Raw genomic sequence first — 26364 nt, 5'->3', positions numbered from 1 at the left:
GACTCACAACTCTGAAGACAATTTCTTTTCTTCCTTTCATTGAATTCTTATGCTAATTACTAAATTAAATCCTTTACCAATTAAAGGAATAGTAAGTGGGGTGTATAATAAAGAAAAAGGCACATTCTGTATTAAAATTTTTGATAAATCTGGTAAACCTAACTAATATCACCAAGAATGATAGTCTCCTCTCTCTCTCTCTCTCTAAAATCTCGCATTTTACTATGTGGCGATACAGCGTTTACTAGGCAGGCTGCATTATGTAGTATTAGTTTCAGGAGTCATATTCCTCTTCGTGCCACAACTCTGTGACTCATACTCTCTGGAAGTCTTGTTTTTTACATAATAACAAATCAAATCAAGTCACATCAGGCACACTGATTTCCAGGGTGCACATAAGAAGAACTGTGGCCCTAATATCCTTCTCCAAATCAAATTTTTCCAAATTGTATTAATATAGGTACTCATTTTCTAAGCTTTTAAGAGCACAGAGAAAAAACAGTGAAGCTCTATTAGAAGGAAAAATAGAGATTTAGACCCTAGGTTACGTTAAGCTAAGCTTGTTCACTGTGGTGAGGCTTTAAAAAGTCAATACCCGTGACCATTGGTTTCCTCATTTGCAAACTGATGGGGTTAGAATAAGTGATAAGTACCTTTTCAATAGTAAAATTTTGTTATTCTAGATTCTACCTGAATTGAATTCTCTGCACCTTGTTACTACCCCAGGTTATTCTTTTTTTTTTTTTTTCTGATAATCAATCACACTTTAATTTTTTACTGGGGTATAATTTACAATGTTGTGTTAGTTTCAGGTGTAAAGCAACATGAATCTGTTATACACATACATATATCCACTCTTTTTTAGCTTCTTTTCCCATATAGGCCATTACAGAGTATTGAGTAGTGTTCCCTGTGCTATACAGCAGGTCCTCATTAGTTATCTATTTTATATATAGTAGTGTGTATGTGTCATTCCCAATCTTCCAATTTATCCCTCCCTTCCCCTTCCCCCTTGGTAACCATAAGTTTATTTTTTATCTGTAACTCTACTTCTGTTTTGTAGATAAGTTCATTTGTTGCCTTTTTTTAGATTCCACATATATGTGATATCATATGATATTTGTCCATCCCAGGTTATTCTTTGGTTAACTGTGGTCTTTGTTTATTACAGATAGTTATCTCATTGTCCAGTAAGGAATTAAATGCTTATTCCAAAGCTGGGGCTGTAGCAGAAGTCTTGTTATCAATCTGAACAGTCATAGCCTTTGGGGCCCAGGAAAAAGAAATTCAAAGGTCTGTTCCTTTAATTATGATAATATCTGCTTGATTTTATTTTCCCCCAAGGCTATTACATTGTGTTTTGTCTTTTTAAGGTATACTCAGAATCTAAAAGATGCAAAGAATGTTGGCATGAAAAAAGCTATAGCTTCAAAACTCTCTCTTGGTGGTGTGTACTTCTTTATGAATGGAACCTACGGACTTGCTTTTTGGTATGGAACCTCCTTGATTCTTAGTGGAGAACCTGATTATACCATCGGAACTCTCCTTGCTGTAAGTCTTATTTGAGAACAAAGGTAACTGGCCTGAATAATATTTTCTTACCTAGAATTTATTAAAAATTTCTCTCTGAATGACTGAATGTTTAAAGATGAGTGTTTTTAATAAACAAATATTTGTTTCCTTCAAATGATTTGTATATACCTTTAAATTATAGTTATACATGGCAGGATTTACTCATCCTGCATGCTTAGTGTCTTCTAAAAGCATGATGTTTTTAAAAGAATCATAATTGAATTCTCCACTGGGAGATAGAGTTGTCTTAATCCAGAAGTCAAAAAGACCAGCCTCTAGTGAGACTGCTTCCTTTCCATCTTGCTGAAATAAGAGAGCAGTCTACATTCACCTTGCTAAATGTTTTCTTCTGGAAATATTCTGTAGATTGGAATTTCCTGCTCTTCCTCTGTCCTTTCAGCATACAATAATGTTAAAAACGGACTATACACAGCTCTGTCCAACATCAATTTAGAGTTTTTTAAACTCTTAATGGTTATACGTTAAATTGTAATTTTTTCAGTTATGCTCCCAAGTTTCAATAATAAACAGATCGGCTCAGGATTAAGAACCATTGTCTTGCTGAACTAAATTGATCTGGTCTGTATACTTTAGTTCTCATTTGGCCTTCCCATTGTATGTAGATTTCTTTTCTGTCAACTAAAGTCATCTTTTGAACTTGAGACTTTCATTTTTAAGTCTTTAAGCTATTCATTTATTTCTGATAAATGAAACGTGAGCATGAGGAATTTTTAGCACATTTTTCCTCCTCAATTTATGTGTGACTATAGGTGTATGACTTGCTAAGCTTTAGCTTCCTCATCTATAAGACAGGGAAAATAGCACTTAGCCTGTGGGGTTCTTTGCTTATTTGACTTTTGGCAGAGATGTGTCTGTCTGAAAATGAACAGGTGTCCACTAATATATGAATTCAGAAAAGTTTTGGAAAAAATAGTACAGCATCTCTAAGACAATGAAATCTATAATATCCTTTTCTTTAAAGTTAAGGAGTTAACCAGCATGCAGGGAAGTACAGCTCACCTCCTTACCCACCCAGGTTCATGTATGTTCAGCACTCCTCAGTAAGCAGATTTTTCTGCTCAGCTTCCCAACAGGTAATAACGACAAGATTAGGGGACAATTAGAAGTCGTTCAACATTAGGAAAAGGCCAGCTGCACTTGGATTAACTAATATTTCCTTTATATTTGGCAGCATCTTCCATTCTTTCCTACCTAATTTCTCTAATATACCTCTGAGTCTCAACCAAGTATACACTTCATTCTGTTGTCCCTCTTATATAACTGTGACGGATAAATATTATTTTTTGTTCCTGTAGGTTTTTATTAGTGTAATCCATAGTAGTTATTGCATTGGAGCAGCAGCTCCTAGCTTTGAAGCCTTCACTATAGCCAGAAGAGCCGCCTTTAATATTTTCCACATTATTGTTAAGGTAAGACTCTTAACTGCCTTGAAAGATAACTATCATTGCTGCAAGAAGGAAACCAAAAAACAGGCACTTTCATTACACTTAAAAAGATGGGCAAAATCCATGTTGCCCAGTTGGCTATGGAAAGACAGATTATTTTAACTCTTCAACAAGGAGATTGTGTTTTATTGAAACCTTCATATCTAACTCAATGCACTTCTAAAGCAGAAAGGAGAACACTGTAAAAGAAAACCCATCTTTAAACTACTTTTAGGATATAGAGCATGTCAGCCTTGTTTCTCTAAGATTTATAATGTCCTCTTTGTTTTTCCAAGAAAACTGCTATAGATAAGTTTTCAACAACAGGCTATAAATTGGAATGCATAGAAGGAAATGTGGAATTTAAAAATGTTTCTTTCAGTTATCCATCAAGACCATCTATCAAAGTAAGTAAAATTTAATTATGGAAATGTACAGTTTTCTAATTACCTTCCACTGGCTAGGATCTCCTCATATGAGATTGTTTAGGATCACTTTAACCAAGATTTGGCTACTTTGTTTAGAGACTTGAGGGGAGACAGAGAGAGACAGAGACAGAGATAGAGAGGGAGGGAGGAAGAGAGAGAGGAAGGAAAGAGGGAAGGATAGATTCGTAACGGACAAATAACTCTAGAAGAGCTAGTTACATTTTGCAGCCTCCTCTCTATATTGAACTGACTAAAGCATTTTTGACTTCCTGGAATTCCTTTACTCTGGATTTGGGAGCACAGCAAAAGTGTCTTGGATTGATGTTGCCACCTACTGGTGGTCCCTGGATGTTTTCCCACTCAGCATAGATAACCTATTTGAACTTTCTAAAGTTTCTAACCTGGGGGAATTGTGCATATATTGTGTCTTTCCATTATCCCTTTCCTAGGACTTTTACTACACCAGCATTTTTGCCTCAGTTTCTTTCTCTCTCACTTTTACACAGGCGCACACACACTCAGCATAAAGTGCATCCTTCTCCCTCTATCATTCAGCCTTTGACAAATTCTTGTAAAAATGTGTCTGTCTCTTCTATTGTCTTCATCCTTTCATCTTATTAGTGTATTTATCTAAAAAGGTAGTTACTGTTAAAGATTGCAAAGAGTACTTCCTAATAAAACACCTGCTTTATAGAAAAAGGATGACATGATTTTAAGTGAAATTAGTAAAATTACTGATGCCATCAACCTTCAATGTCTTTTAAAGTGTCCAAATATCTCCTGCATAATTTGCATCAAAAAAATATATACCTACTCCTACTTCCTTATTTTTCTGTAAGTCTTTGATTGAAATTCTTTTTTTCAAAGCTCTTTACTTTTAAAAATTTTTGTTACTTAATTACCATTATTGGAATAGTGTTGTCTTCTATCATTTTTCTTAACATAAATAGAGCATTTTAATTCCATTTTGCAACTACATTTGGGTTGGCTTCCTGAAGACTTAAGCACCGACTCTGTCGTTATATTGTATGGGTTTTAAACAAGTATTTTTTAAATGAACATTTGAAACATAGGCTTTTTTGTTAAATTGAAAAATAAATAATTACCCCCCCCCGAAAGTCCACCCACTTTAAATAAACAAAACACAGATTCTTCCAAAGAAAGAACAGATACGAATTCTAGAGTAAAAGTGCAGGTGGGAGAGGAGGTAGTCTCACTGGGGGTCCCTGATTTGTCACCTCCTTTAGAGAATTCTTCTTTGCTTGGCCCTTTGAAGGTTTTGCATTTGGTTTGTTTACAGAGTCTCTCTCTTTACAAATGAGGAGATCAAAGTGAAAGAATCCAAGGGGATATTCCCATGTTTTGGGAAAATGTAAGCAAAGATAGGTGAGAGTTTCTCAACAGGATTACTGTCGTCATTTTGGGAAGGTAATTTTTGTGAGGTTTCTCTCATATTGCAGGTCCCTGGGACACTAAATGCTGGTAACAACCCTCAGTTATTGAGAAAATTGTAAAAGTACTCCCCCTAAGTTGAAATGTCCCTGTGAGATCCACCGCTAGAAAAAGAGGCTTTCTAGTGGTGAAATCCTATTCGTGGGAGTCGCTAAGAAGTCTGCCAATTGTTTTAGTTTGGAGTCTATTTTGCAACAATGTTACATATATTCTAAGAAAGAACTTCCTTAAATAGCTCACAGGGATATCTGGCAAGATTTCATTCAATTGTTGCAAGTTAGAAGATACAACTTTCACTAACTTTGTAGTCATGAAATTCACATAAATTATTTTGGTTGAAAATATGAAAAAATGATTCCTGTGGCTAGTTAATAATCTTTAAGTACTCAATTTAGATCTCCTCTTTATATAGAGAGATGATTAGTGTTTTTCTCCAAAATTTTGTAGGTTATTATACACATACATGAAAAAAATGTAATAAGATCTAAATTTGTTTTTAAGTGCCAGAGAATTTTTTCCTGTTTATAATTATACATTACATTTCTGAAGATAGGTAAATCATATTCTTATCCTAGTTTTATGGAATTTTTTCCCCATACTTTCCAAATAGATTCTGAAAGGTCTGAATCTCAGAATTAAGTCTGGAGAGACAGTAGCCTTGATTGGCCTCAACGGCAATGGGAAGAATACAGCAGTCCAACCTTTGCAGAGGTTATATGATCCTGATGACGACTTTGTAAGTGCACCTAGCAAGATCACACACAGTCCACACGACAAGATTTGGAAATTCCACCTATTACAGAGAGCTTACACCTGTGTCAACTTTTAATTTTTAACAGTGGAACTGGGAGAGAAACCATATTGTTTTCTTTCCTGCATATTCATCCATTCAACAAATATTTATTGAGCACCTACAAAGTGCCAGACATTCTTCTAGGTGCTGGGAATACATTGGTGAACAAAGCATAAAAACCTCTCTTCCCTCATCGAGTTTACATTCTAATAAGTAGAGACAGACAATAAATAAAATAAGTAAATTATATAATATGTTAGAAGATAATAAATGCTATAGAGAAAAATAAAATAGTAATTTGTAGTACGCAGAACTTATCAAGAATTTCAGTTTCTCAAAACATCCCAAAAGAATAATATCTATAGAAAATATACTGTCTCATTTTTTTCTGTCATCCATATGTTGCACTTAACTTTCTCACCCTTGTAAACAGCATAGAGTACAAGACTATGATAGTCACAGAAGCATAATTCTTAATGCTTCTATTGAGTTTTTCAACTGTTATTTTTAAAAGAAAATCTACTCTTCTAAAACTTAAATTTGATTTCTTAAGTCTTCATTTGGAGTTTACTAGACTCATGTAGCCATGCTTATATTGAATAAATAAATTACTGGATTAGCATTCCTTACATAAAGCAGTTGCATAGAATATCCATGCCCAGACAGAATACCAGTTGGTGTGAAATACCAGAGTTATAATTATCAAACCTTGGCTTCTGTCATTGGAATATGTTGGGATAATAGGTAATGGTACTATCTATGGAGAAGACAATGTTCATTTAATATTATTTATAGCAGTGAATAGAATGCACTTTTACCTTTTGCAGAGGAGTGGGCTGTTGAAGGGAAGAAAGGATGTTTCCTAGAAAAAAAGTGCAAAGGTCACATCAGTCTTAAAATAACAAAACTGCAGTTTTTTACATGTGTTTACATGATAATATTTGTGGCTCCTACAGTATATATCCTCATAATACCTAATTTGTGGATCGTAGAGTAAAGATATTCAGGTAGTTTGGCCAAATTTTAAGTCATTTTTTTTAGATTTTATTAATTCCCAACTACCAGAAAAAGTCTATTGGCATTACACATGCTATAAATATTTTATCAAAATATAGTCAGTCATTGTTTCCTGAAATAACCTGCTTCTCAGCTTATGTTCTGCCGTAGTAAAAAGGACTCTAACCCAATGCAGTGAAAGGCATCACAACGTGATTCATTCCTTTGGATTCACAGATCACGGTGGATGGTAACGACATCAGAACTTTAAATGTGCAGCATTATCGAGAACATTTTGGAGTGGTCAGCCAAGAGCCTGTTTTTTTGGGGACCACCATTAATAACAATATTAGATATGGGTGAGATGGCGTGACTGATGAAGACATTGAGAAAGCAGCAAAGGAAGCAAATGCTTATGATTTTATAATGGAGTTCCCCATGGTAAGTACACTATGTAGCCTATATCCTTAGCTTAAGTGTAAAGCACTGAAATATTCCAAAATAAGTTAAATAACAATAACATCTACAGAGTAAGGGGAGTGTGATTAATTTTTGCATTGTCCTAGGTGACACATCTGAAAATGAGAGAGCATGGTAACAACCAAAAGAAGAAATACATCCTTGAAAGGTCCAATTTTTAATCTGTTTAGTTCTTACTGGTTCTCACTGCAAATGGAAAAGAAAAAAATAAGGGATATGTTAAAATATAACAAAGAAATATGAAACAAAATCATCAGTGCAAGCTGAGGGATATCATGTATCTGCAAAAATGTTGGTTTGCAACGCCATCTTGTGGCTAAGTGTGGGAATGTCACACACAGTGCTCAGATAGGTTCTGTGATAAGGCAAAGGAAAAATACCATTGACTTTAGAAGTATATGGAGCTAATATTGGACAAGACATGTGAAATGATAGTTGGAAAGAGATACAGTAAACTATAATTTTGGGTATTAAGACATATAGGATCCTAATGGCTATTTAAAATTGATAGCTCTAAAAATATTTCTATTTCTCAAAGTATTTGTTCATCGGCATCCTCTGAAATTGTTGTGGGGAGAACCTCGTGAAATATGAAAGGATGAGATTTGAAATTAAAAACACAAATAAAATTCTAACATCCGAGAAGGCAACCATAACAAAAAAAGTTTGTTTTAATGGATATATTTTATAAACTACACTCCATAGGTCATAATAATTTTGTTCTCTTTTGTTTATTTCATAAAAACTTATGTTTGCCATTCATTACCACCTATCCCCATTATTTAGGGTCATAATTAGGACAGAAAACATTAAAGGCTTGAGGTCATTCTTTGCCGTGTGGTTTGGGAAAACAAAGACTTCCTTTCTTTGACCTTTTGACATTTTCAGTGACTTCCTTTCCTCAAAACACCAACGATCTTCAGTTTCCCACCTGGAATTAGAAAGTTTTCTGGTGCCTCTTAAGTCATTCCCTGTAAGTTATGACTTGCTTTTACTAAAAGTCCAATATTTACACAAAGATGTCACTTGCTATAAATCTAATAGTAAATCCTAAAGATATAATCCAAAGAACAAATTAAAGATGCTGGGTTATTATGATAGAAACTAAATTCCACAGCCATGGTTAACCAGGGAAATAAGAATAAGCATAATAATAAATAAAAGTTACAGAAGTGGTTAATTCGTATAGGTGAAAATTTAGGGGAAACTATACTCAGAAATAAATACCATTACTCCTTCTATGATATACACATATTTTTGAATTAATATATTAGGATTAACTGATACTTGCTAGCCTTTTCCCATAAACAGCCATAAAACTGGCCAAAATATATAAGACATAGGACAATTGTTTCCAAGCACTGGATAAGAGGTATCACAAAACAGTGATTCCTGAGAGAAAGGAAACTCATTACGAAAGTCCATGAATTTTCAGCATGCTTCCTGGGAACAAATTTCTGACCATATTTCTGTAAAATGGAAACCAGAGCGAACATGGCAGTCCCACTGAGCTAAAAGGCAGAGGTAGAATTTCAGGGCAGCTTAAGCAACTGGAGAGGCAAAATGAGAGAGCTGTGGACATGAGGTAGGGGGCAGAAGTCCATGTAGACATCCCTTGGGAATCCTTCTCTGAGGATAAGATTACCTGTGGCTTACCACAGAGCAGCTGCTACAAAGCTGAGAGTAGAGCCAAGATAGAAGTCAAGCAGTATAGTGGAGATGTTGAAAACACAACCCAGCCAGAGTGGAGAGGTCACATTAACGCCATTTTTAATACCTCAGGCATATAGCTGAGACACCAAAAAAAGTCACACCTTAGGAGTAAAGACCACACCTTAGAGTAAGGCTGACTCTAGACCTGCTCTAACAAATCCTAAAACCAAGCTATGACAAGATCCCTAAAGGAGATAGAACTTGGATGTTGGGTCCTGCCAAGTTTTGAGACTTTCTATAGATTAACCCCAACAAAGCATAAAACCAAGATTACATAGTTCAAGATGATCAGTCAATATTTGAATTGCCTATGAGGATAAAAATCAACATTTTCTTAAGAAAACAGAATTCAGAGTCTCTTCAACATTCATGCACAGAATTCAGTACATATTCTACAATACCTAGATGTGCAACGAAACAGGAAACTATGATCCATAGGCAAAAAAAACAACAACTAAATGTTGATGCACTTAATAAAAACTTCAAAATGCAAGAAGAAAAACTGGTACATCTGAAAGGAGAAAGAGACAAATCCACATTTTTAGCTGAAGGCTTTAGTACTTGATAGAACAAGCAGGCAAAAAATCACTAAGGATATAGATGACCTGAACAATACTATCAACCAACTAGATCTAACTGATATTTATAGAACACTCCACCCAATAACAGCAGAAAACATTTCTCTCATGTGCACATGGACTGTTCACAGAGCTAAACAATATTCTTTTTTTGTTTTTAACATCTTTATTGGAGTATAATTGCTTTACAATGGTGTGTTAGTTTCTGCTTTATAACAAACTGAATCAAGTGTACATATACATATATCCCCATATCTCCTCCCTCTTGAGTCTCCTTCCCACCTGTCTAGGTGGACACAAAGCACAGAGCTGATCTCCCTGTGCTATGTGGCTGCTTCCCATTAGCTATCGATTTTACCATTGGAAGAAAAAACTTATAATTTCAAAGGAAACATGTAAAGTATGTTCTTGGGCCATAACAGAATTAAAATGTAGAAATCGATAACAGAAATATATCTGGAAAATCCACAAATATTTGAAAATTAAAGAACCTACTTCTACATAACCTATGGCACAAAGAGGAAGTTTCAATGCAAATAAAAAACTATTTTGAAGTAAATGAAAATGCAAGATATCAGTATTTGTGGAATACAGTTGATCCTTGAACAACATGAGTTTGAACTGTATGTGTTCACTTATACATGGATTCCTTTTTCAATAAATACATACTGTAGTACTACACGACCCACAGCTGGTTGAATTCAAGGATGTGGACACAGAGGACCGACTGTAAAGTTATACTTGGTTTTTAACTGCACGGGGGTTGGTGCCCCTAACACCTACATTGTTCAAGCGTCAACGTACAGTTAAAGCACTGCTTTAAGAGAAACTTACAGCATTATGTGCTTACTTTAGAAAAGAAAAAGATCTAAAATCTGTAAACTAAGTTTCCACCTTGAGAAACTAGAGTAAGAAGAGCAAATCAAACCCAAAGCAAGTACAAGAGAAATAATAAAGACTAGAGCAGAAATCGGTGAAATCAAAACCAGAAAAACATTAGAAACAGTCATTGAAACCAAAAGCTGTTTCCTTAAAAGATCAATAAAATCAGTAAAACCGTAGGAAGCCTGATGAAGAAACAAAAAAGAGAAGAGAAATTACCAATATCAGGGATCAAAGAAGGTACATCACTATTAATCCCAAAGACATTAAAAGGTTAATACAGGAATACTATGAACAAAAATATGCCTATAAATTTGCTAACTTAGATGAAATTCTTTTCCTTGAAAGACACAAACTACCAAGACTCACTCAAAGAGAAGTAGATAGATAACTTTAGTAAGACCTATAACTATGAAAAAAATAAACTAGATCTCTAAATAGTAGCAACAACTACCAATAAAATTAAAAGTGGCATTCACAATAGCAACAAAAAATATAAAGTAGAATAATGAAAGATCTGTAAATCTTCTATGTAAAAAAGGTAGAACATTGCTGAGAGAAATTAAATACATAAATAGAGAGGAGCTTAAAGATGCCAGAAGAGTAAGACGCGGAGAGCACCTTCCTCTCCACAGATACATCAGAAATACATCTACATGTGGAACAGCTCCTACAGAACACCTACTGAATGTTGGCAGAAGACCTCAGACTTCCCAAAAGGCAAGAAACTCCCCAAATACCTAGGTAGGGCAAACGAAAAAAGAAAAAAACAGACAAAAGAATAGGGACAGGACCTGCACGAGTGGGAAGGAGCTGAGAAGGAGGAAAGGTTTCCACACACTAGGAAGCCCCTTCACGGGTGGAGACTCCAGGTGGCGGAGGGGGGAAGCTTCGGAGCCACAGAGGAGAGCACAGCAACAGGGGTGCGGAGGGCAAAGCAGAAAGATTCCTGCACAGAGGACCAGTGCCGACCAGCACTCACCAGCCTGAGAGGCTTGTCTGCTCACCTGCAGGGGCAGGCGAGGGCTGGGATCTGAGGCTCGGGCTTCGGTCAGATCCCAGGGAGAGGACTGGTGGCGTGAACACAGCCTGAAGGGGCTAGTGCACCACGGCTAGCCGGGAGAGAGTCTGGGAGAAAGTCTGAAGCTGCATAAGAGGCAAGAGACTTGTTCTTGCCTCTTCGTTTCCTGGTGTGCGAGGGGAGGGGATTCAGAGCGCCGCTTAAAGGAGCTCCAGAGACGGGCGCGAGCCGCAGCTATCAGCGCAGACCCCAGAGACGGGCATCAGACGCTAAGACTGCTGCTGCCGCCACCAAGAAGCCTGTGTGCGAGCACAGGTCACTATCCACACCTCCCCTCCCGGGAGCCTGTGCAGCCCGCCACTGCCAGGGTCCCGGGATCCAGGAACAACTTCGCCGGGAGAACGCACGGCGTGCCTCAGGCTGGTGCAACGTCACGCCGGCCTCTGCAGGCCACAGGCTCGCCCCGCCACCGTGCCCCTCCCCGCCACCGTGCCCCTCCCTCCCCCCCAGCCCCCACCCCCCGGCCTGAGTGAGCCAGAGCCGCGGAATCAGCTGCTCCTTTAACCCCGTCCTGTCTGAGCTGGAACAGACACCCTCGGGCGACCTATACGCAGAGGCATGGCCAAATCCAAAGCTGAGCCCCGGGAGCTGTGCGAACAAAGAAGAGAAAGGGAAATCTCTCCCAGCAGCCTCAAGAGCAGCAGATTAAATCTCCACAACCAACTTGACGTACCCTGCATCTGTGGAATACCTGAAGAGACAACGAATCATCCCAAATTGAGGAGGTGGACTTTGGGAGCAAAGATATATATTTCCCCCCCTTTTTCTCCTTTTGTGAGTGTGTATGTGAATGCTTCTGTGTGTGGTTTTGTCTGTACAGCTTTGCTTTTACCATTGGTCCTAGGGTTCTGTCTGTTCTTTGGGGGGCTTTTTACTTTTTAAAATTTTTTTCTTAATAATTATTTTTTCTGTTTTACTTTAATAACTTTATTTTATTGTACTTTATTTTATCTTCTTTCCTTCTTTCTATTTTTTCTCCCTTTTATTCTGAGCTGTGTGGATGAAAAGCTCTTGGTGCTCCAGCCAGGCATCAGGGCTATGCCTCTGAGGTGGGAGAGCCAAGTTCAGGACACTGGTCCACAAGAGACCTCCCAGCTCCAAGTAATATCGAGTGGCGAAAATCTCCCAGAGATCTCCATCTCAACGCCAAGACCCAGCTTCACTCAACGACCAGCAGGATACAGTGCAGGACATCCTATGCCAAACAACTAGCAAGACAGGAACACACCCCATCCATTAGTAGATAGGCTGCCTAAAATCATAATAAGGCCGCAGACACCCCAAAACACACCACCAGACGTGGACCTGTCTACCAGAAAGACAAGATCCAGCCTCATCCACCAGAACACAGGCACTAGTCCCCTCCACGAGGAAGCCTACACAGCCCACTGAACCAACCTTATCCACTGGGGACAGACACCAAAAACGACGGGAACTATGAACCTGCAGCCTGTGAAAAGGAGACCCCAAACACAGTAAGTTAAGCAAAATGAGAAGACAGAAAAACCCACTGCAGATGAAGGAGCAAGGCAAAAACCCACCAGACCTAACAAATGAAGAGGAAATAGTCTACCTGAAAAAGAATTCAGAATAATGATAGTAAAGATGATCCAAAATCTTGGAAATCGAATAGAGAAAATACAAGAAACGTTTAACAAGAACCTAGAAGAACCAAAGAGCAAAAAACAATGATGAACAAGACAATAAATGAAATTAAAAATTCTCTAGAAGGGATCAATAGCAGAATAACTGAGGCAGAAAAACGGATAAGTGACCTGGAAGATAAAATAGTGGAAATAACTACTGCAGAGCAGAATAAAGAGAAAAGAATGAAAAGAACTGAGGACAGTCTCAGAGACCTCTGGGACAACATTAAATGCACCAACATTCGAATTATAGGGGTCCCAGAAGAGGAAGAGAAAAAGAAAGGAACTGAGAAAATATTTGAAGAGATTATAGTTGAAAACTTCCCTAATATGGGAAAGGAAATAGTCAAGTCCAGGAAGCACAGAGAGTCCCATACAGGATAAATCAAAGGGGAAACACACCAAGATACATATTAATCAAACTATCAAAAATTAAATACAAAGAAAAAATATTAAAAGCTGCCAGGGAAGAGCAACAAATAACATACTAGAGAATCCCCATAAGGTTAACGGCTGATCTTTCAGCAGAAACTCAAAGCCAGAAGGGACTGGCAGGACATATTTAAAGTGATGAAAGGGAAAAACCTACAACCAAGATTACTCTAGCCAGCAAGGATCTCATTCAGATTCAACGGAGAAATTAAAACCTTTACAGACAAGCAAAAGCTAAGAGAAATCAGCACCACCAAACCAGCTTTACAACAAATGCTAAAGGAACTTCTCTAGGCAGGAAACACAAGAGAAGGGAAAGACCTACAATAACAAACCCAAAACAATTAAGAAAATGGTCATAGGAACATACATATTGATAATTACGTTAAATGTAAATGGATTAAATGCTCCAACCAAAAGACATAGACTGGCTGAATGGGTACACAAACAAGACCTGTATATATGCTATCTACAAGAGACCCACTTCAGACCTAGGGACACAAACAGACTGAAAGTGAGGGGATGGAAAAAGATATTCCATGCAAATGGCAATCAAAAGAAAGCTGGAGTAGCAATTCTCACATCAGAAAAAATACACTTTAAAATAAAGACTATTACAAGAGACAAAGAAGGACACTACATAATGATCAAGGGATTGATCCAAGAAGAAGATATAATAATTGTAAATATTTATGCACCCAACATAGGAGCCCCTCAATACATAAGGCAAATGTTAACAGCCATAAAAGGGGAAATGGACAGTAACACAATCATAGTAGGGGACTTTAACACCCCACGTTCACCAATGGACAGATCATCCAAAATGAAAATAAATAAGGAAACAAAAGCTTTAAATGATACATTAAACAAGATGTACTTAATTGATATTTGTAGGACATTCCATCCAAAAACAACAGGATACCCTTTCTTCTCAAGTGCTCATGGAACATTCTCCAGGATAGATCATAACTTGGGTCACAAATCAAGCCTTGGTAAAATTAAGAAAATTGAAAGCGTATCAAGTATCTTTTCCGACCACAATGCTATGAGACTAGATATCAATTACAGGAAAAAATCTGTAAAAAATACAAACATACGGAGGCTAAACAATACACTACTTAATAACCAAGAGATCACTGAAGAAATCAAAGAGGAAATCAAAAAATACCTAGAAACAAATGACAATGAAAACACGGTGACCCAAAACCTATGGGATGCAGCAGAGCAGTTCTAAGAGGGAAGTTTATAGCAATACAATCCCACGTCAAGAAACAAGAAACATCTCAAATAAACAAACTAACCTTACACCTAAAGCAATTAGAGAAAGAAGAACAAAAAACCCCCGAAATTAGGAGAAGGAAAGAAATCATAAAGATCAGGTCAGAAATAAATGAAAAAGAAATGAAGGAAACATTAGCAAAGATCAATAAAACTAAAAGCTGATTCTTTGAGAAGATAAAGAAAATTGATAAACCATTAACCAGACACATCAAGAAAAAAAGGGAGAAGGAAGAAAAGGGAGAAAAATCTACAAACAATAAATGCTGGAGACGGTGTGGAGAAAAGGGAACCCTCTTTCACTGTTGGTGGGAATGTAAATTGGTACAGCCACTATGGAGAACAGTATGGAGGTTCCTTAAAAAACTACAAATAGAACTACCATACAACCCAGCAATCCCACTACTGGGCATATACCCTGAGAAAACCACAATTCAAAAAGAGACGTGTACCAAAATGTTCATTGCAGTTCTATTTACAATAGCTAGGACATGGAAGCAACCTAAGTGTCCATCGACAGATGAATGGAGAAAGAAGATGAGGCACATATATACAATGGAATATTACTCATCCATAAAAAGAAACGAAACTGAGTTATTTGTAGTGAGGTGGATGGACCTAGAGTCTGTCATACAGAGTGAAGTAAGTCAGAAAGAGAAAAACAAATACTGTATGCTAAAACATATATATGGAATCTAAAAAAAAAAGAAAGGAAAAAAAAAGGTCATGAAGAAACTAGGGGTAAGATGGGAATAAAGACACAGACCTACTAGAGAATGGACTTGAGGATATGAGGAGGGGGAAGGGTAAGCTGTGATAAAGTGAGAGAGTGGCATGGACATATATACACTACCAAACGTAAAATACATAGCTAGTGGGAAGCAGCTGCGTAGCACAGGGAGATCAGCTGGGTGCTTTGTGACCACCTAGAGGGATGGGATAGGGAGGGTGGGAGGGAGGGAGATGAAAGAGAGAAGAGATATGGGAACATATGTATATGTATAACTGATTCACTTTGTTATAAAGCAGAAACTAACACACCATTGTAAAGCAATTATACTCCAATAAAGATGTTAAAAAAAATAAAAAATAAAGAATACCTAAATAAATAGGATGTACCTTATTCGTTGATTTAGAGATTGAATATTTTTAAAGGTATGGATTCTCCCCAAATCGATCTATAAATTTAATGCTATTTCTATCAAAATCCCAGCAGTCTTTTTGCATGTGCAGAAATCAACATGCTGATTACAAAATTTATTTGGAAATTTAAAGGACCAAAAATAGACAAAACAATTTTGATAAAAGAACAACAAAGCTGGAAGACCTACAATAGCTAATTTTAAGACAGCAATTAAGACAGTGGTAATGACATAACAATGGACTTTTAGGTCAGTGGAACACAATAGAGAGTCTAGAAATAGACCCACACATACCTAGTCAATTGATTTTTGACAAAGTCAATGTAATTCAATGGGAGAAAGGAAAGTCTTCAACAGATGGTGTTGCAAAAATTGGATATCCATATGGTGGAAAAAAAAAAACAAGAAATGTGGCCCTTACCTCATACTATATACACATATAATTTGCCATGAATCTTAGACCAATTGTAAAAACTTAAGCCATAAAACTTCAGAAATAAAAACTTAGGAGAAAATATTTGTGACCTTAAGGTAGGCAAAAAATTCTGGGAAAAGCACTTACTAGTTAAAAAAATGATAAACTGGGCTTTATTGAAATTAAAACCTTTTAAAAGACACCATTTAGAAAATAAAAAGGCAAGACACAGAGTGAAAGATAATATTCAATACACAGACCTGACAAAGGATGTGCACCCAGAATATATAAAGAACTTTGCAAAATGGTAATTAGACCAAAAAATAAAATAAAATAAAAACTGGACAAAAACTTGAACAGACATTTCACCAAAAACAATCAAATGAGAAAATATACATGAAAAATATTCAACATTATTAGTCATCAGGGAAATCCTAAGTAAAACCACAATGAGATAACATTTCACATTCAATAGAATGGCCAGAATTAAAAGGAATAACAATGGTAACTTCTGGTTAGGATATAAAGCAGTTGGATCTCTCTTTCATTCTGAATAAAATGAAATTGGTACAATCATTTTAGAAAGAAATTTGACAGTTTACTATAATGTTAAACATAACACTTATGACTCAGCATTCTATTCCTACATATTTTTCCAAAAGAAATAAAAATATGACTACAAGAATATCATGTACATGAATGTTCATAACAGCTTTGTTCATAATATTCAAAAAGTGGAAATAACCCAGATGTTCATCAGCAGCTGAATGTATAAACAAATTGTGATTTATATAGGGTTGCCAGATGAAATACAGAATTTTCAGTAAAATTTGAATCTCAGATAAATAATAATTTTTAGTATGAGTATATCCCAAGTATTGTATGAAATATACTCAAAAACTATTCCATTGTTTACCTGAAAATCAAAATTAACTGAGCTCCATGGTTCTTGGTGTGTTTTTGTTTTTGCTAAATCTGGCAACCCAAGATAGATGCACATTGTGAATAAATAGGAGTGGATTACTCATACACACAACATGGATGAATCTCAAAAATATGCTAGATAAAAGAAAACAAAAAAGTACACAATGCAATTATATCAAGGCTGCAGTATACAAGATTAATATACAAAAGTCACTTTTCTATATACCAACAATGAACAAGTAGAATTGGACATTAAAAACACAATACCATTTATATTAGGATTCCAAGAAATGAAATACTTAGGTATAAATCGAACAAGATACATACAAGATTTATATAAAGAAAACTACAAAACTCTGACAAATAAAATCAAAGAATTAAATAAATGGAGAGATAGTCCATATTCATGGAAAGGAAGACTCAATATTGTCAAAACGTCAGTTCTTCCAACTTTATCTATAGAGTCTATGCAATCTGAATCGAAATCCCAGCAAGTTATTTTGTGGATATCAACAAACTGATTCGCAAGTTTATGTGGAAAGGCGAAAGACCAAGAATAGCCAACACGATGTTGAAGAAGAACAAAGTTAAAAGACTACACTATCCAACTTTCCAAGACTTATTATAAAGCTACAGTAATCAAGGCAGTACAGTATTGGTGAAAGAAAAACAAATAGATCAATTCAACAGAGTCCAGATAGTGTTTCTTTTAAAGATACCAGTGCATTCAAAAAATGTCTTTAAAACTTTGAAAATCGGTTCAGATTATTATTAATCTTCCTTAAAATCCTTGATTATCCTATGTTCTCATGTCTTTTAGTCCTAGCCAAATTTTTCTTAGGGCTTCTCTTCACTACACTCTTTTATAATAGTTGTTTGTTTTTACAAAGAACAAATCATAAGTCAATACCAGCCAGGCTGAAGTAGAGATTAAGCTGGCATTAAAACACAACTGTGATTGCCATTTCCTGTTCTAATCATCTAACCATGCTGCCTTCTGTTTTCTTTCCTATTTTTCATTAGAAATTTAATACCTTGGTAGGGGGAAAAGGAGCTCAAATGAGTGGAGGACAGAAACAGAGAATCGCGATTGCTCGAGCTTTAGTTCGAAACCCGAAGATTCTGATCTTAGATGAGGCTACTTCTGCCCTAGATACAGAAAGCGAATCAATGGTTCAAGCCACACTGGGGAAGGTAAGTGAGAAGATTCATTTATTATTTTCATATTCTTCTTTCAGCATTATTTTTAAATACAAGAAAGTATGGCTCCATAGCGGATTATTTATTAATTTCAGAGCCCTCCTTAAGGTATGGATGCAGTGATTTGGAAGAAAGAACAAGATGCAATACTTAGTGTTAAAAATATATATGCGGCTCATATCCAAGCAAGCATCCCATATATACCTCCATTCCAACAGGTCTGCACTTTCCACCTCCCCAGAGTAATTCCACACCTCTACCACTATCACAATTATAATCGCATGCACCCTTTGTCTCTTCCATATACACCCGTGGGATTTTCTTCTCTGGCCATTTTTTCCTCTTTGGGCAACCCTAGAGTACTCATTTTAACTTAATTTCACTTCAAGTGGAGAAGCATACAATGTGGTTTGCCTTGACCTTGAACCATCCTCCTTCAACAGCCCTGGGGCCCTCGCACTGACTTCCTGCTCATTGCAAGCTGTTACACATGCTTCATGGCCACAATGCAGAATTGGCCCTTTACCATATTGCACTGCATCAGGGAGGGTAGTTAGTGGTGGTGATATGAAAAGCCACAGAATACTTTTTTCAGTGGCCGAACACTCTTTTAAATCATAACCTTCAAACTCTTCAGAAGGCTTAATGGAACTTTTTACTTTGTGCTTGTCTGAAAATGGGTTGTGTTTTTCTCTGTAAGAAAATTACAGGCTCTTCTTTTTAAACACTGATTTTGTGTGACCAGAAATGGATACTGGCAGCCAGACTGCCCACTGCTTATTGAAAAATCTATTAGTTACTATTATCAACTTACAGATCAGATTTTATAAGTTTTTACCATTGTTTCCATCTCAAATGATGAGAGTGCCACATGTTGCTCATGATATTTCTTATTTTCATAAAATAAGCAAGTGATATGAAAATCCATGTTCATTGTGGACACTTTGCCAATTTGGTTCATTTTGGTGGAGAAGAAACGATGATTCCCTCAAAAGCATGTCTCATACTTTATTCATTTTTTTATACTTAGTAACTAGGACAGGGCTCTATTTATAGAATACACTCAAATTGTGTTTATTAACAGTGATGTTTAGTTACTTAGGGCTTGAACGTACTGAAAAATGATTACACTTAACCATCTCAAATTACAGTTTTTCTAGTTTTATTGAGATATAATTGATATATATATATAAGATTTTTTAAAAATACTGTAATAGGCTGTGAAGTTGTTTAGAGGTTAAATGTTGTACCCATTGTCTTTTCATCCAATATGTTAATCACTTCAGGCAATCAAAACTTGTTCAGACTTTTAAAATAAATAGTTGCTTAGTGACATGATAAACTAATAAATATTTTTTTCCTACTGGTAGAAATGAAATCTATATCATAAGTGAAAAGAAAAGAATACAAAATGTTTGTAAGCTATTATTCCAAGTATATATTTTTAAAATTCAATTATGTTATTGTTTTCCAGTTTTTAAAGGGTGTAATTAAATTAACATTGTAGAGCTGTATGGGTGTGAAACTGCTTTAAATAGACTTTGCTGATCTTTTATGGAGTGAGGGTAAATGGTAGCAAATGAGGTGACAAGTAGTGCAGTAAACTCATGAAATACATATGCTTCAGTATATAATTGACTTGTGGTGAAGAGGAGAGTTAAAATACAGGCAAGGAAATGAACACTCTAGTGCCATGACAGTCCTGTACACCCACTACACAGATGGTGGTTGCAGAACCGAGTCTTTAAAGAGGTCCCCACCTAAGGAGGGTAGGGCATTCAACATGTCTTGTTTCTGCTCATCTGTCTAAAAACTCTCAGACGCTGTGGCATGACATGGCCTAACCCACAGCAGTTGACAGATTGTTTTATAGCTCAAAATACCATGTAAACCACTAACCAACAAAGAGGGAACAATAAAATGTATTATTTCTTACTGGTGAATGCTGCATCCACCTCCCTCCACAGCCAGCTTTCAGATATCCTCCCAGCCCCTCCTCTCCATTACCTCATTGTCTTCCTTTTATATGAAACTCTAGAACCAGTAGAACTAATCTATAGTGATAAAAAAAATCAGATCAGTAGTTTACTGGGGCAGGGGGTGGGTTTTGATTGAAAAGGGGCATGAGGGAAATATCACTCATGTTCTCACTTGGATTATTGCAATAGCTGTCTCTCATGCCCACTTCAATCTGTTCTCAACACCACAGCCAGACGATGTTATTAAAATGTAAATTTGATCATGTCGTGCTTCTGCTTCAAATCCTTCAATGTCTCCTTATCTCACTTCTTACTCTAAGTAAAAACCAAATTCCTTACAGTAGCTACAAGGTTCTATGGAGTTGGGCACCAAGCTCCTCCTGGAACCTGACACCCTACCACTCTACCCCACATTGGCTGCCCCTTAAACATACCTTAACACTTTTCATCAGCTAACATACTATATATGTATTTGTTTATTTTGTTATCTCCCTTCCTCCACTGGAATATCTACTCTTTGTTGTCAAAGGCATTAATTGGTTAACTGTAGCGTACCCAGCGTTAGAACAATACCTGGCCACTATTAGACAGCCAATAAATATTTGTTGAATAGTATCTGGATGAGTGTGATACAGAATAGTTCCAAGGCCTGAAGTGCTCTTTTCTGGACTTCTTAGTTTAGGCTTGCTACAATCTAGTTTTGCTTCACTAATCTTGTTCAAGAGGAGGACTTAGGATTAGTGGATAAAGATCTATACTGCAAGCTATGGAGTTCCACTCTGCTACTTGTTTAGACCCAGCATGCCAATGCAGCAGGCTTCCAGGTTACCCTACCATGAGGAGTCGTGGCAGTGAACACCTGCAGGCCCCTGGGGAAGCAGAGGAAGCCCACACTGATTTTAGGATAAAGCCTGTAAAAGCTCTTTGAAATGTTAAAAGTAGTATGCAAATCTAAGGAATAATTATTATTAAGGGAGATTCAGCTACACCACATTAATGGAGTACCTTTAAAAAGACCCTTTGCTAATTATGAAAGATGGGTTTCCATCACAGCTTTATTCTTTGAAGAGACTGAGCTGCTTTTTTGCAGCCCTCATAGGCTTTTCTTTATCATCACTTCTCTTTCTCATGTGGTGCATTGTTTGTCTTCCTCTGAGGCGCCTTACATTATGTTTACACTACTTGGAGAATTAATAAGTAAATTGGTATATTACATTAGGCTGTGGGTTACCTTATTATATTAAGCCCAAGAAGCGGTTTTCCAAAGCTGAAGTTAGGTTAGTTATTACACATACACACACACACACTCACACATGTTTTGGTGTGTCTGTCAGATATCTTACTTTCTCTTTATATATGGAATTGGGAATATTTTAGATTTTTTCTTTTTTTTTTTTTTTTTTACCATTTGTAGCAATACTATAATAGTTGGGAACAGAAAAGGGATTGCTGCAAGGGGATTTCCTTGGCTGGAATTTAGCCAGGAGAACAAAGGCAACACAGAGAATACCTCATCCCAAAGCATCATGGGACATTTTACAAGCTTGCTTAATCAAGCTCACATTTATAAGGCTTGGTGTTAAATTATAGGCCACTAACTTCTTTTAGGATAGCACTTCTCCCCCTTTGATAGATCAGGGTCCCATTGAGAATCTGACTAAGAAAGGGAAAAATAAACCACTGTAACTCTTCCGAAAAATCTAAAAGTGCACTTGTACAGAAAGATTTATATATAATATTGAGGGGTTCACAGACGCCCTGAAGCCATTCATAAGTCATTATTTTAGGTGTAATAAAGGAACAAATGAACAATAATAACTAATCCTTACAAGAACCCAGTGCGATTCGTACATGTATTCTCCTATTTTACAGATGTGCAAACTGAAGCACGGAGATTGAGTAGTAGATAGGAAGCAATGAAGTCAGAACCTAGACCCAGACAGTCAGCCCTCTAGCTCATTCATATAACCACCATAGTATATTGCCTCAAGATTATACACCTGCTAGGGTTTGAAGCTAAATTTGAAACCAGATCGCTCTTAAACTAGCCTCTTATAGACTTACTTATATGATCCAGCAACTCCACTTCTGGACATGTAACCAAAAAAACTGAAAGGAGAGACTCAAACAGATACGTGTGTATATCAAGGTTCACAGTAGCATCATTCACAATAGCTGAAAGGTAGAAACAACGCAAATGTCCATTGACAGATGAACGGATGAACAAAATGTGGTATGTACATACAATGGAATAGTACTCAGTCTTAAAACGGAAGGAAGTTCTGACGCATGCTACAACATGGATGACCCTAGAAGACATATGCTAACTGAAATAAGACAGACACAAAAAGACAAATATTGTATGATTACACTTATATGAGATACCTAGAATAGTAAAATTCATAGACAGAAAGTAGAATAGAGGTTACCAGGGGCTAAGGGAAGGGAGAATCAGGAGTTATGGTTTAAAGGGTACAGAGTTTCAGAATAGGATGAAGAAAAAGTTCTGGAGATGGAGAGTGGTGATGGTTACATAACAATGTGAATATACATGAAACCACTAAAGTACACTTAAAAATGTTAAAATTACTTTAAAATTTTATGTTATGTTATTTTACCACACAAAAAAAGAATGATCTAAGCCTGAGCATAAAAGGATAGTGACACAGAAGGAATTGACCTCTCAGATCCAGGAGGACCCTACCCTTAAAAATGGTTAGAATGACAGCACAGCAAATATAGCCAATATTTTATAATAGCTTTATATGGAGTATAATCTATAAAAATATTGAATCACTATGTTGTACAACTGAAACTAATATAATATTGTAAGTCAGGTATATGTCAATAAAAAATAGTTTTAATGGTTAGAATGGTAAATTTCATGTTATCTGTACTTTACCAGCATTAAAAAAAGAACAACTATTTTCTATACAAAACCACACTGCCTTCTTAGAAAAGAAACTCAGACTGTACCCCAAATTGAAGCTGCTATGTAGGACTGTAATAGACTTGTTTTTGTCCCCTTAAGCTGCTTATTTTGACCCTACTGTATATATAGCTAGTGAATTTTTCTTCCACAAATGAATTTAAATCATTATTACTTAGCAGGACATTTCAAAGTCTTTAAAAAACATAGGAAAAAAACTAAAAGATATACAGCAAGGTATTTTCCCATGATACGGATACTTATCTTAGTGATTTCTGTGAATTTAAATTATTCCTAAGCTTTGTCCTCCCCCACAAATAAGGAAAACTCCTATATAAAATATTGATTATCCTAACTCTTACCAAATAAGACATCTTTAATGTATTGTTTATTGGTCAGCACTCTGAGCTAGGTAAGACAGTATTGCCTCCTAGAAGAAAGATGAGCTAATTATTGTAGTGTTTTTTTATTCACTGTTTACTTCATCGTTTGCTTTTTGTTGTAAACTTCTTCACAAATAGTAGCTTTTTAATAAATTTAAGAGAAGGAAAATGGTATTAAGTGACTATAAATAATTTTATTATCTTCAGTTGTTTGTTAAGTTTTTTAGAAGTGAGAATGAAGAGATTCCAGGCTATAAAAAGAAAACATTGTACTATAGTGTACTATTCCAAGTTCCTAATTAGGTAGTACACATGGCTTCAACTCAGCAAAGAGTTTAGATTTTGAATGTGTTTTCTTTTCTAAAGGGTCTTAACCTAAGCATGCATACATATTCACATGCAAGTTGAAAGGAAGAGATTGGTGAGGAAGTGAGTCCCTTATTAAATATAGCTTCTAAGTGCCTGAAATTTTTCTTTTTGTCACCATGTTTTACAAAAGAGAAAGCATTCTCAGACAGGCATAGTGATGTGACAGTAATTCCATATTGTTCAGCTACAGTACCAATATTGACCCAGAAGAATGCCAGGCCAATTGGCTTTCAACATCATAATGATGTAGTTAAGACACCAAAAATCCTGTATTCCCCATATAACTACCATAGAGACTTTCTCATAGCAGATGATCAGTTAAAATTTGGTAGCTAAAAGATGTGGAAATTTGTTAAAGAGTAGTGAGAGATTTGTCAGACTGTATTTTGGGTTTTTTTTTTGTTTTTTTGTTTTTTTTTTGTGGTACGCGGGCCTCTCACTGCCGTGGCCCCTCCCGCTGCGGAGCACAGGCCCCGGACGCACAGGCTCAGCGGCCATGGCTCACGGGCCCAGCCGCTCCGCGGCACGCGGGATCCTCCCGGACCGGGGCACGAACCCGCGTCCCCCTCATCGGCAGGCGGACTCCCAACCACTGCGCCACCAGGGAAGCCCCAGACTGCATTTTTGAAGTATTGGGTACTAGGGTTTTCCAGGAGCCTCTTGAGGTATGAAAGAAGGTGGGGAGGTGAGGTAGATGAGCAGGTAGGGCTGCACCTCCCCCCACCCCCGCCATCAACAATTCATATAGAGGAGTTACTCATTAACCTGTATGGTTTATTTACATATATCAAGTTTCCACATGTGCTTTCATTTGATGAAAGCATTTTTCATCTTAAAAAAAAAAAAGAGTTTGAAGACCATAGGACTGCATCATGGAGCAAATGTTATCAGTGGGCCCCAAGTCCACCTGAGGCAATTTTCTAGGAGGCAGTCACTGGGAACTTGTGGTCCCATAGGTTTCCCACCTCATGCTTTCTGTGAGACACTAGAACTCTGTGTTTCCAGGCTTCTCCAGGGAGTATATTACCCCTGTTAACTGACCCAGCAGTCAAATGCAGGCCCTCTCAAATGCTCACAGCTTTGCATTGTTCTCCTTTCTTTTCCTGTTGCCCACACTTGTTCAAGGCCCATGGCCACCAATGGTGAGAAGCTAGCTGGTCTCCTCAGGCCCTTATCTCTGCCCTAGCGATTCTGGGAGGAATGTTTTAAAGCACCCTCTATTTCAAAATCCAAGCTAATTACCTGATGATTTATGGTTGTGCATGGAATTGTGAAGTAATCTGAAAATGCCAGCAGTGTCAAGTAGAGATCTTCCTGTTGACCTTTCTTTGGTCATATAACTAATTGTTTGGCTTTTAGCTTTGTATAAACTGTGAAGGAGGAGAGGAGATGCTAGGAAATCCTTTCAAATTGGTACTTTCTAGAAGAAATAATAGCAACAAAGACATATTGAAAATCTATCACACCTAGGCATCAGAGGAAAACAGTGGAATGGATTGCACTACCTTCCTTATCTTTACAGTAATTCTTGCTAAAAGACAAAGCATATGCTCTAATTTCTTTGATCAGTTTTCTAAGAGGCCTTAGCTTCCAAAATCTCTTCTCTGTTTTAGGTCTGAAATGATTAGTTTGGAAATTGTTTTCTCCCCTATGGCTATTATATCCATTTTAGGTCACACATATGATGTAGTGAAGTTGTATTCTTGTAGTGTACTTTATAGTACCTTAAGTGTGTATGGTACTTGTAGGCTCATTTGATAGGCCTTTGGAGCAGTTTTTCCCTTTTAAAGTATTAGGTATTCCTGTAATTTATTTCATATACTCAGACATTAATTCATGATATAACAAATTAAATTGTAACATAACATAGACTTTATTCAAATGTTTGTAGTTTAGACCAGGAGCCTGGCAGCATAAAGATGATACAAATGGGTAAGCTCAGGCCGTTCCCATCTGGGGAACATCAATGCACACTAAGGCACAAATGTAGAAATGGTCATCACTTATTGTCAGTTTTCAGGTGTCAGACAACAGTATGAACTTTCGCAAAATAAGTAAACCTGCACCATGTGTAATGCCTAATAAGTGAAGAAATATGAGAATATATGTGTAATGTCTGTGAGCCCCTCTTTGAAGACGAGAAGGGCTGGAATAGTACAAACCTGCACCAGGAAACCTTGTGATTCTGATTCTGTCACAGAGGCTGCACACCATTCTTGACCTTTTCTAGTTGCAATCTCCTAATTG

The 26364-nt window shown here is 36.8% G+C and overlaps 1 protein-coding gene across 1 annotated transcript in view; it reads left to right on the top strand.

The window, feature by feature from the left end:
• The window catches only part of ABCB5 (ATP binding cassette subfamily B member 5), a gene marked incomplete at both ends in the record, with an annotated part of 111721 nt that overhangs the window by 16002 nt on the left and 69355 nt on the right, over positions 1-26364 (top strand). The window contains 9 exon segments of the mRNA XM_082846228.1: positions 1172-1249; positions 1253-1293; positions 1374-1551; positions 2889-3002; positions 3314-3424; positions 5508-5633; positions 6924-7046; positions 7050-7127; positions 18281-18451. Coding sequence (XP_082702354.1) covers positions 1172-1249; positions 1253-1293; positions 1374-1551; positions 2889-3002; positions 3314-3424; positions 5508-5633; positions 6924-7046; positions 7050-7127; positions 18281-18451 — 1020 coding nt within the window.

The sequence above is a fragment of the Leucopleurus acutus genome, assembly GCF_964270905.1.
Source record: "Leucopleurus acutus genome assembly, chromosome: 9".
NCBI lineage: Eukaryota > Metazoa > Chordata > Mammalia > Artiodactyla > Delphinidae > Leucopleurus > Leucopleurus acutus.
The sequence above is the reverse complement of the archived record's forward strand: the minus strand, read 5'-3'. Positions and strand labels throughout refer to the sequence as shown.